At 43.0% G+C, this 12,011-nt stretch overlaps 1 protein-coding gene across 2 annotated transcripts; it reads left to right on the top strand.

The window, feature by feature from the left end:
- The first annotated feature begins 675 nt into the window (after positions 1-675).
- Positions 676-11,477, top strand: klhl22 (kelch-like family member 22). Of its 2 annotated transcripts, none has more exons than XM_083979494.1 (7): positions 676-1,489; positions 2,556-2,721; positions 2,817-3,128; positions 3,613-4,019; positions 5,150-5,342; positions 5,501-5,734; positions 6,013-11,477. In XM_083979494.1, exons 1-7 carry the CDS (start codon positions 1,242-1,244, stop codon positions 6,352-6,354), a joined length of 1,902 nt encoding a protein of 633 aa, XP_083835620.1. In that variant the 5' UTR covers positions 676-1,241; the 3' UTR covers positions 6,355-11,477. The 2 variants fall into 2 exon arrangements, with proteins under 2 accessions (XP_083835620.1, XP_083835619.1); XM_083979493.1 differs by having other exon boundaries at positions 2,817-3,140.
- Positions 11,478-12,011: the final 534 nt, after the last annotated feature.

The raw sequence follows: 12,011 nt of genomic DNA, 5'->3' as shown, positions 1-12,011 counted from the left end.
GCAACTCATCACAAAGAAACACCCTTTTACAATGTGAAATTATTTGAGTGTGATTTGTTTCAGTGTAGCCCACTCAGGTGGTCCTTTGCCTAATTACTTAACTTGTTGTGTTGTTAATTAGTTTGTGTAATGACGAGTAAGTGGTGATCCTAATAAAAAAAGACAAAAAAATAAATAAATAAAAAGAAAATAACATTACTTACCCCCAACTGCAGTGGAATCAAAAATGAAAATCACTCTCTCAAGTTAAGATCCAGTGCTTACAAAGTTAAACACAGGCAGAAAATCGGTATTTGGGGTTACTTTCAAGCTCTGGTGCTAGTAGCCTACCGCACTACACGCAGACACAGAGAACCTTTAGAAACAACCTTACAGACAATTGAGCAGGAAGCAGCGTCCTCTTGTGGTTGACAACGAGAGTCACATTAGATATCTGGATTCATTTCACTAAATCGTCAGATTTTATCAGTGTAAATCACCAGAAACTAAACAAGGGATATATCTAATAATATCGTCAATTGTGAACAATTAGAAACACGGACAAAACTATAACTATCATATTATTCACCTGCAATGTCACACGCGTCTGTGATTGGCTCGTTCTTGGAGACTGGGCGGGACAATAGGCAGCCACGACCAATAGCGTTTGAGCTCACCGCCCTCACACCAAAAAGTAAACAGACTTGTTTTGATGTGTCAAAAATCATACGACAGTGAAGAAGATTGAACAACGGAGCCGGCGGTGTCAGTGTGATAAGACAGTTCGTGTAGGACGGTTTGTTTCCTGTCAGCACTAATATACTGTTTTGCAGCCGGTTAGTTTCAGTTTTTAAGAGTGTAACTTTCTGTTTTGATAGTGCGTTACATCGGCTAGCAGGCTAACAGCTGTTAGCACTGTTATCTGACTCCGTGTGTAAAGTTCACATTAGCCGACGGCTCAGCTAAGTTACGCACTGGCAGCTAGCGGTAGGTCGACTGTAGGACGTGTGTAGATAAACAAGTATTTTCAGTGGCACGTATTTCCTGTTGCTCTGTGCGTTGAGCTGCAGCGGTAACTAGAGGCTCTATGTCTGTGCAGTGACATTGTAAACAACCCCCCCCCCCCCCCCGGAACCACCCTTGGTTTTTAGCCGCTAGCTGCAAGCCGAGTCTTCCTCCTCCACATGTCGACTGACAAGCTCTGACAAGTATGTGAAGATTCTCCTTTTGCGCGATGTTAGCACTGGGCAGATAAAAAAGCGATGAAGCCTGAACAGCAGTGTCTCGCCATGGCTGAGGATGGAGAGCTGAGTCCGGTGGTCGGAGGCGCCGGAGCATCAGGCCGTCCGGGCCGACAGACCTACAGAAGTTCAGCCCATTTCCGCAGCCTGCTGGACGGCCTGCTGGCTCTCAGACAGAGCGCCATCCTGTTTGACGTGGTGCTGCTGGTGGAGGGTCGACCCATCCAAGCCCACCGTATACTACTGGCAGCCTCTTGCGATTATTTTAGGTAAAATGTCACAACAGGGTGAATTGTTATTCACTTTCACTTTCTGTTTTTAATTCACTTGGTTTATTTGTGTCATAGCAGCACAACAACAACAAAAATCCAAACTTCTTCTATTCTTTGTTTTCCATTCATGGCACCACAGCAATTTAAAGAAAGTATTCACATGCATACAATAGACAGTGTCCAAATGGTAACAGGCCCTCAGGCTACTAAATCTCTCCCCAGCTTCACTTTTCCACACATTTAACATATTGTATTCCTAACTTACATCTCCATACACAAAAGCACAATGTAATCAGTGAGTACAAGTGTCTTCAGCCTTGTGTCACAAGACCCTGACAGCTCGGTGCGGACTGACTCAAAGTTGACTCTCTTGTGCACTCTCCTGCAGCTTCTCATTGTCATATGATCATCAGCCTCTACTTGCGTAGTGTTTGTTTACTTGTGATGTCTTTGTATTTTCTAATCTGATTACATCATGACTACATCAACCTTCTGCACTGTGAAATTGGCCCACACGCGGCCAGCAGTGTGCGTGACGTACAGATAAGTGTATTGATTGAATGATGAGCGTAATGTACCGTGTAATGGTCTGCAGGCTTCTTTACCAAGGGGCAAGAGACAGTGTTTCTATGGGATGTGGTTTAAATTGTGCTGGTAAACCAGAGCTCTGCTTTTGGTAGGTAGCCCTACAATCCCATTATGATGCTAAAAGTAGGTTGAGACAAGGTACTAACATCCCTTCACACACATGCCTTTAATTTGGGTGTACTGTTGGGTGTGCTTTGTGCCAGTAGTTAAAGGGAATAACAACTGAAGCTCAGTGTGTTCAACACAGATTTGTGTGAAAGCAAATGAAGGTTTTGTCACGGCTACAGGAATCCCTTTAGGGGGATTTGTCTGCTTAACATAAACCCCCTCGTGTGGGGTTTTGTCTTCATTGGACAGCTCAGAGTGGAAAATGACACCACATGAGGGAGAGAGAGGTGGACACTGCACAGCAAGAATGTGGCAGAATCTGTGTTATGGATGATGTTGTTGTCACTATGTTATTCTTCTCCACCAGGGGGATGTTTGCAGGAGGCCTTCGGGAGATGCAGCAAAATGAGATTCCAATTCATGGAGTATCCTACATGTCCATGAAAAAAATCCTTGACTACATCTACACGGCAGAGATTGAGTTAGACCTGGAGTGTGTTCAGGAAGTCCTGATAGCTGCCACACTGGTACAGGTAGGCTCTTTGTTGACCTCTTCGCTAAATTGAATTGTTTCATGTTTCACTTTTTTCAGCTTGACCTTTGTCCTTCGTCCTTTCATGTTTTAAAGCTGGAGAACGTCATCGGCTTCTGCTGTGATTTCCTCTTCTCGTGGCTGGATGAGAGCAACATTTTAGAAGTGCATAATCTAGCCGATCTGTATGGACTGCAGCAGCTCAATGCCAGTCTGCGCTCCTACATCCTCAGGAACATTCAGACTTTGTCTCGCGCTGACGTGTACAGACAGCTCCCCCAAGACGAAGTCTTCAAGGCGCTGAGCAGCGACGAGCTTCAGGTCAACAGTGAGAACGAGGTGTATGAAGCCGCACTTCACTACCACTACAGTCCTGAGCAGGTGGAGACTGACCAGGTGCACTTGCAGGTCAGTCCTAAGGTGTGTCTGCATTTTGTATTCATCTCACTTTATCCACATACAGTACGTCCAGATATATAATGCCGTATTAAAGCAGAAGTAAGCGATCCAGTGGTTTTGGCTAACTTCCTGTCAGCCGATGGAGTTAGCAGTCCCCGCCCTCGTCCCTACATCACCACATTCACGCGCATCCCTTGGCTGCACACACAGAGAGGACAGCCCCTTTATGCCGTTCTCTCTCCTCATTGGATAAAGGTTGTAGGATACAAGGAACGTTTTCTCCTCGGCTTACAGCAGAGCAGAGTGACTGACAGACCCGTGTTTCAGACCAAACACTCTATATAAGTGATTGCTGTCGGAAGATATAACTATTTAAGACTTATATTAACACAAACATTCCGCTTACTCCTGCTTTAACTATAATAAGAACAGGGAATGACTGTTACTGATGATATATGTTGTCATCTTTATTTATAATCCCTCTGACCTCAAGGACAATCTCAAAATGCTCGATGCTGTGCGTTTCTGCCTGATTGAGAAGCAAGTGTTGCAGAGACTGCATAGCAGACTGAACCAGTGTCCGCTGAAGGATTCGGTTGCAGCTGCCTTGCAGTACCACGAGCAGGAGATCTGGCAGCCAGTCCTGCAGACTGCCCTCACCCAGCCGCGCTCCACCTTCCACTGTATATTGGGCTTCGGGGGGATGTTCAGCAGCTCCCACACAGACAACGAGCACTTGTTTCAGGTGTTCCACCCGAGCTGGCGGGAGTGGAGGACTCTCACTGCAGCTCACGCACCCAGAATGTCCAACCAGGGCGTCGCTGTGCTCAACAACTTTGTTTATCTTATTGGAGGGGACAAGAACACCAGCGGATTTCGTGCAGAGTCTCGCTGCTGGAGGTGAGATCCCGACAGAACATTTGTGCACTTGAAAAGAGCAAAGATTTGACATTGTTATACATATACATTATCCATTTACCATGCTGCTCTGAGATACATAACAGGCTCAGCCTTCAGAACCCACCATTGCACTTTATACACACTTACAGGATTTTCTTCCCTTAATACTCGAAGGGTATTGCACTGGTACACCTTAATTTACAAAGCTATTTTAGGCAAGCTGCCGCATTACATCTGCTCTAAGTTTATTGCTGTCCAGTTGACACACAATCTTAGAGCCAACAGTTGGCTGCGATTTAAGGTCCCCCATATGAGGACCGAGTTAGGGATGAAGACCCTCTCCCATTTTGGGCCATGGTCGTGGAATGACCTACAAGCCAGGCTGAGATTGGGCTCTCTCATCCCTCTTTCTTGCATCAAATGCTCAATCTCAGAACTTTTAGTCACCAGCTGCACCTGTGACAATTAACTTAATTCTGTAATTGTGCTGCTTGTTTTTGATGTCTGATGTCTCTTGTTACCTTGATCTTGTTGTGTATGTTTGCTTGTATCTGTATTTCCTCAGGACATCCTTGAAAAAGAGATTTTAATCTCAATGGATCATTCCTGAATAAATAAAGGTTAAAAAAAAAAAAAAAAAAAATTAAAGGCTACAAATATCAAAACATTCCATTATTGGTAACTTTTTTTAGCTTAATAAAGTAATTGTTGAGTCCAGAGTATATAGTCAGATATGACACAGTGTCCAAGAGCCCACAGTGCCTGGACCTCAGATACATAATGTTATTTGTAACCAAAGCTATGGCCTTTGATTGGTTGATCTACAGTATGTAATTTATTTGATTGTCTAATTGTTGTAGCACAAATTCTTTTCCTTTTTACAAAATGTTCTTTAACTCAATTTAAAGTTGAAAAGAAAACAGTGGGAACAGCAGTTTAGAAAATAACCTCACCTCAAAGTCCATTTGCTAGCTGTTCTGGAGCTTTTGATTCAATCACTGGATCCTCTCCAAGTGAAAAATTGCTCAGAAAATAAAAAGGAACTTTAAACATCTGCATTTCTAAAACTCCATCTGCTGATGAAAATAACACGGTCAAATGCTGTATTGACGCATTTCCAAATTTCCCAGATACGACCCTCGTCACAACAGGTGGTGCTCCATCCAGCCTCTGCAGCAGCAGCATGCCGATCACTGTGTTTGTGTGGTGGGGGGCCACGTTTATGCCATCGGAGGGAGAGACTACAGTAATGAACTGGACTCAGTGGAGCGCTATGATCCACACACCAACACCTGGGAGTTTCTGTCACCTCTAAAGAGAGAGGTATGAGATGAAAAATTAAATAGAAATGCATGCAGTACCTTATACATCCACATGATGGTGCTCCATACTCACCTGAGTACTATTCATGGGACTTTCCTGCTGTACACCTGGCATTCCCCCATTGAAATTCCTTTAATGGCGCTCTAACTTCCCCTCAGGTGTACGCCCATGCTGGAGCAGTGATGGATGGCAAAATCTACATAACCTGTGGGCGCAGAGGACTGGCGTACCTCAGAGAGACCTACTGTTTTGACCCTGCAGCCAATCAATGGGGTGGGTGTGCAGAAGGGCCGGTGGAGCGGGCATGGCACGGCATGGCTGCTGTGAATGGACGCGTCTACGTTGTTGGTGGAAGCAATGACGAGCGTGGATATCGGCGAGATGTCCTGAAGGTACAGTGGTGTTTAACCTGCACAATGATGGCAGTGTTTCCATTTGTAAAGAGTCTGTCCTGCAGTTTTTTCTTGCTGTTACAAGTTTAAATTAGAAAATGTTTTATAGTCTGTTAAATCAAACCTTATCACACATTTTAATGCAGGCTCATGACCTGACTTTGACTTACTGAATTAAGTAAATTGGCTGTGTAAGAGCCAGGAGGCACCTTTTGACAGAGGTTATTATTATAGACAGCACTTTTATTAATTAAAGCCCTCCTCCTTTTTTTTTTCAGGTGGGATGTTTTGACCCTACAGCCAACTCTTGGTCTTTAATGACCCCACTCCCAGCTGGACATGGAGAACCCGGAATAGCCGCGTTGGACAGTCGCATCTACATCCTGGGCGGACGCTCTCATGACAAAGGCAACAGGATGAAATATGTCCACGTGTACAACACCGACACAGATGAGTGGGAGAATGAGACGGAGTTTAAGGAGCGCGTCTCTGGCCTGGCAGCCTGCGTGGCGCTCATGCCTCCTGCTTTGATCGGCCAGGCCAGGAGTTGGGAGCAGCTCACCAAGGCCTCATGGGAAGACGTGGACATAGAGAACTCAGAGGACTCTAGTGAAGACTGAGGCAACTGTGAACTGAAACTGTGTGAAATGAAGTCTGGCACTGGAGACTGTCACTGCACTGTTTTTTTTAATGGGCATGGTGAATTTGGTTATGGCAGAATTGTGTCCTTTTTTGGATGTTGACCCTTTTGAGTGCCTTAGTAGGGTTCCTGGACACTCAGTCATTTCAAATTGATGCAAAAGTTTCGTTTTCACTTCTAATTGGAAGATGAGGGTCTAAAGAACAATTTTGGTTTGAGTGTCAGATTCAGATTGAAAATTATTTTTCAAAATGCTCACAAAAGAAATATGAGTCTTTGAAAAATGCCTTCATTTTCACACAATTGCTGTGAAATATTCTTTTAAGTCAATGTTGTGTTTTTTTTTAGAATTATGCTTAACTTCTATCCCATTGAGCCTAAAATGGTGATTTGGTGCCTATACCTATGTTTTCGTGAATGAGTAATTGAATAAAAATAAAATAAAAATGATTGGAGCATATGTTGATAAACAATATTTTACACAATTGAGACAATATAGCAAATATGTAGGGAACTATGCGAATAAGATTAGACTCTCCATGTTTTATTTTGTATTTACATTTTATAATGTACACTTATTCTGTCACTAGAGAACACTGTAATTGTCCTGGTTTGGTAGCTTGTTAGTTAAAGGGATATTGAAACATTTTGGCGACTCGCAGTAGCAGTAGGTTCATTACCTTTAATTGTCGTTGCATGTTGTTGTAGATCGGCGGGGCAGAGACAGAATCGCACGGTATTTCCACGTTCGTACCGTTACGAGACAGAGTTGTTTTCGAGGCAATTACCATAATTTGGTAAGACTGGTGGGACTTTGGGAACTGGTGCCCACCCCAGGGGCCAATTTTTAGTCTGAACATTTGACACTCGAACCAGAATTGCTCTATAGACCCTTAACTTCAAGTTAGAGGTGAAATCAAAATTTTCACATCAACATTGAATGAAAACTACAAATTACCTGGCCCCCCACTACAGGACATTACAGGGTTCTACTGGTAGCTCCCAGGTGGCCAGGGAGGCCTTGGTTTGCGGCTCTTCTCCGTCTTGGAGGAGTTAGATGAGACGGTGTTACAAACCATACGTCGTGCTCAAGCTTCTTCTACACAGGCTAGCTACAGTCAGAAATGGAGTATGTTCTCTAACTGGTGTCACAATCAGCAAGTAGACCCTTTCACTTGTTCTGTGCACCTAGTCCTATGCTTCCTTCAGTCCCTTTTGGATTCAGGGAAGGCGTCTAGCACTGTTAGGTTGTATGCAGTGGCAATTTTTGCCTTACATGAGTCGGTGGGGGGTGTCTCGGTGGGGAGACACCCCTTGGTCTTGCAGTTTGTTAAGCATACCGTTTGCATCCGGGCAGGTTGCTTAGAGCTCCATCACTGACTCAAGCCCCTTATGAGCCAACGGAACAGGCAGATTTGAAGTCCCTTTCTCATAAGACATTGTTCCTTTTGGTGATCTGTTCTGCCAAAAGAGTCAGTGAGTTCCATGCTTTGTCCACAGTGAGCAGTGTTTGAGATGGAAGGCCGGTGACTCAGGGGTGTCATTGTGGCCTAATCCTGCGTTCCTGCCTAAGGTAGTGAACTCCCAGACAGCGAATCAGGTGATTGAGATCAGCTTGTTTCACCCAGACCCAACTTCTGATGAAAGGGACATCGCCTTGCACATTGTGTCCGGTGAGGGCATTGAGGGCCTACTTGGCATGCACCCAATCTTTGAGACACTCACACTCCCAGCTGTTTGTCTGTTATGGTGGTAACTGGTAACAAGCTGGGGGCTGTTGTGTCTAAACAGCGCTTGTCACACTGGGTGGTGGACACTGTCTCACAGGCTTATCAGGGACAGGGTCTTCCTGTTCCTGGTAATCTGGTGGCACATTCTACCAGGAGTATGGCAACCTCCGGGGCTGCCTGAAAGAGAGTGTCTACTGTGGAGATTTGTGCTGCAGCATCTTGGAACACCCCATGGACATTTGCTCGGTTCTATAAGGTCAGCCAGCGCCTCGGGGTTTGGCCGTGCTTTCAGCTGCTGGACGGAGCCGTGATGGGGTGGAGTCCCCAGTTCTTTCACAACCCTGATGGTATGAGTCATCCAAGGTGAAGGCCATGACGGTCTGAGTGAGGTCGAAATAGATCATAAGTTATACCTATAACTATGGTGTGATTGTTTGGGATCGTAAGTTAAATGTTTGACTCCTCTTGAAAATAGCACAGAACCTGCCTATGTGAACTTGTCACCATCTAATGTAAGGCAAGATATTTTGTATAGTCTGCACTGGTGTTACTGAAAGGATCGTGAAGCCCATGATGGTTTTCCACCTTGCACTGTTGTGATTAAGACCAAAGAAATATGAAGGGGGAAAAAACAAAATCACTGAAGTGAAACAGAGCATGAGTTGAAGTGGGGAAAAAAAATTATAAACCAGTACCAAATGATTTTGAACTTTGACCAACATTAATTGCATGATGTTGATCTGTAGTAGACACTGAAATGTGTTGCTGTCACCCTCTGAAGCTCCGCCTCCTACATAATGATTTTAATTACTGCATTCTTAATTAACAGAACTACAGTAAATAATATCTGATAAGTGAAATAAATAATATCTGGCAAAGTGCAAATTTGTTCCAACCAGCTTCCTCCAACACTGTTATGTCGGTGAATCTGTCAAGTGAGATCGCTTACACTGTCAGCTGCGGAAAAAAAACTATGAGAGCTTTGCAGCCTTTCAAATGCATTAATTACCAGTGGTTCTTTTTATTTTCATGTGTAGAAATGACTTTAATGAATAACCACAGTTGTCTCCATACATATAGTGAAAAAAGTGAGCCATCAAAGAGCTGCCTGGATTCCTATCAGCCTTTTGCAAATACCCTAATAACATGACAGCGTGGGTCTGAACTTTTTCTCTCTTTATAGTGAATATTTTGATAAATACTACTGCTATCAACTTTGTGGTTTGTAATGCAAATGCTATATTGTATTTTGTATAAAGTCAATTCATGATTTAAACCTTGAATCATGAATCCAAACCATTACCTATGTTATTAGGTTGGGGCCCAATGACACTTGCTTCACTTAAAATGTGTAACAAGACACAGTTTCAACATTTTGGTGATTTTAACAACAATAAGTTATGTGCAACTTTGAAAACCGCTATGCATCCATTTAAGTACCATTTAAATGTCCCACTAAAAGCCATGCCACCATGGAACAGCAACTTACATGTGATCTTGAAATAGCAGGAAAAAAACATGCCTGCTGTCAGAAAGATGTATAACTTGAGGCTTGAGTTGCTTTTTCTTAGATTTGAGGGAAATTACTAAACTACTGTTGTCAAGGGAAAGTCTTCTTTGGAAAGGATTGTTACACCATCTGCTGGTAAAGAGCTGCACTTTTTTTTTTCTGAACACACGAGTGGCATCAGTCTGCCTCATGTCCAGGTGTTGTTATGTAGCTTCCTTATGTCTGCAAATTCCTGCAAATCTGGTTGTAGTGTCAATCATCAGGGCCAGAAATGCTCAACAGAGAGTTATCTAAACTTTCCAATTAATTCAAATGTAATGCATGTATTTTTCTTCCCATGACGTGTCTCAGTATCTGCGGTGAACAAGGTTTACTACTGGTTTGAGATCAGACGTCCTACCCTAGACAGAAATGCTGTCTTTGTGTGTGTTCATAGTGTGTATTACTGCTGTACTACCACCACACAGGGACACATTGCTTACAACCACAATGTGATTTTTTTTTTGGCCACTTGGGGGCAGATGAACAAGCTAAAAACACAACACTAAGATACACACAAAAAAACTTTGGAAGTTTGTGAGTATCTCCTGGAACAAGGTATGGAGCAATTTGCATTAAAGTCATGTTTCTGGCAACCAGATAAATGTAGGCCCACTTTTTGCAGGTGTGTGCTATGTGGAGCTGTGGCTATTAGATGCTCTACGTGAATCCCTACCTGCTCCAGTGCTGATGCTACTTCTAGCCGCTGAGCCCATATTGTTTCCTGTCACTGTAGCTACTTCTGTGTTAATCATGGAGAAAAACCTTTTAGTGTGGAGGACTCATAGCTGCGTACGTTTATTCTTTCAAGACTTACTGGCAGAGTTTCTTCTGAAGTTTTTAGTTTAGACTTTAGTTCATCAGGCAGCTGTCACCCTGTTATTCTACAAATTAGTCACAAATCGTTGCATCGAAACTACTGAATAATCATTGGGCTTTGAAATCTTGTGCCTTTTTGTGGTCACACTGAAATGTGTGTAATTTGTGTATCAATGTATGTTAAGTTGCAGATGAGACTTGTGCTTCCAATATCACAGATAGTTGACAACAAACAACAAAACTGGTGCTGCCTGTTGTTGACCCCATCTCTGTGTTGCCATGTCTGTGAATTAGTTAGAACTGTCAAGTCTTGATATCAGTGTGAAAACCAAATCATCATGGTAATGTTTTTGTATTGATTCTTCTGCCATGCTGTGTTTTAGTCCATGGAAAAATCCAAAGAGCACAATGAGTAGTTGTAGGATCCCTGTTGGCAAGTTTTAGCTTTGCTCTGTGCTTCTGTTTGTTGCCTCAGTTGACTGTTAACGCTGTTTAATATAGTCAGATAATTTGTTAACCCACTCCTCCACCATCTTTTATTTCTGACACTAAAAAACTTCAGGTACAAGTCATTTTTAAAATGTAGGTTGTCTTTTTATTAAGAGGGAGTGCAACACACTGTCACTGATATGTAATAGTTATTGCAACAGTTTCCTATAATGAGATAAGCTTTCTGATTTAATAAAAAGTATCTATGGCATATCAGTTTTGTCACGCATGTGCATTTGGGGTCAAGGATGCAGCTCTACCATAATACTTGCTAAAGTCATTTGCTCAGATGTTTTTTTTTTTTTTTAGGGCAAATCTCATGCAGTGATATTACAAGATTAAAAACCTACATGTGTTGGGTTTTATTTATTGTTGTACATTTTTTGTTGCTTGTGAGTAGTAAAAGTCTTTCCTGCTGCAGATTTAGAAAAAAATGTGCAGAAAATATCACTGAAAACTTAAATAAGTATTTTTTTCTTTTTTGCATGGATGGGTTTGAGCTGTGTCTCTAAAGGTCTTGCTAAGACCTCAAAGGTTTTTAAAGTCATGTCTTCACTCTTTTAGAAAATGTCCATATTCATTTTCATTGTGTTTGGGTAACTCAACATAATAGATGTAATGTTAACTCTCCACAGGTGATTGTCCTCCTTTGAACTGCTTACTGGAGGTTCCTGTCTTGTGCCCTTTATTCCACCCAGTCTCTACCAGTTCCTCTCCATTTGGCCCCATACTCCATCAGCTTTATGAAGGCTGACTGCTGTTTCATCTGCATCTGTTACCCCCTGCCAGCTCTAAGTGAGTGCCCCTCCACCCTTCTCTGTTTCACACTCTCCAAGTTGTCTGGTTGGATCTGCTGACACCAGCACTGATCATTCAGGATCAACAATCTGCTGTGTTTATGCATCACTCTTTTCACCCTAGAGCTGGAGTACCACCTGGGGGATACTTAAGACATATGTCGTGCACTTAACCACTTCAGCAGCCTTTTCAGAGTGCAGGTCGATCCGCTGCTCTTTGCTGGACCATTATCAGAGCAATTAAAAGCTCCAA

The sequence above is a fragment of the Trachurus trachurus genome, assembly GCF_905171665.1.
Source record: "Trachurus trachurus genome assembly, chromosome: 9".
NCBI lineage: Eukaryota > Metazoa > Chordata > Actinopteri > Carangiformes > Carangidae > Trachurus > Trachurus trachurus.
Note: the sequence above shows the minus strand (reverse complement) of the source record. Positions and strands in the feature narration are given on the sequence as shown.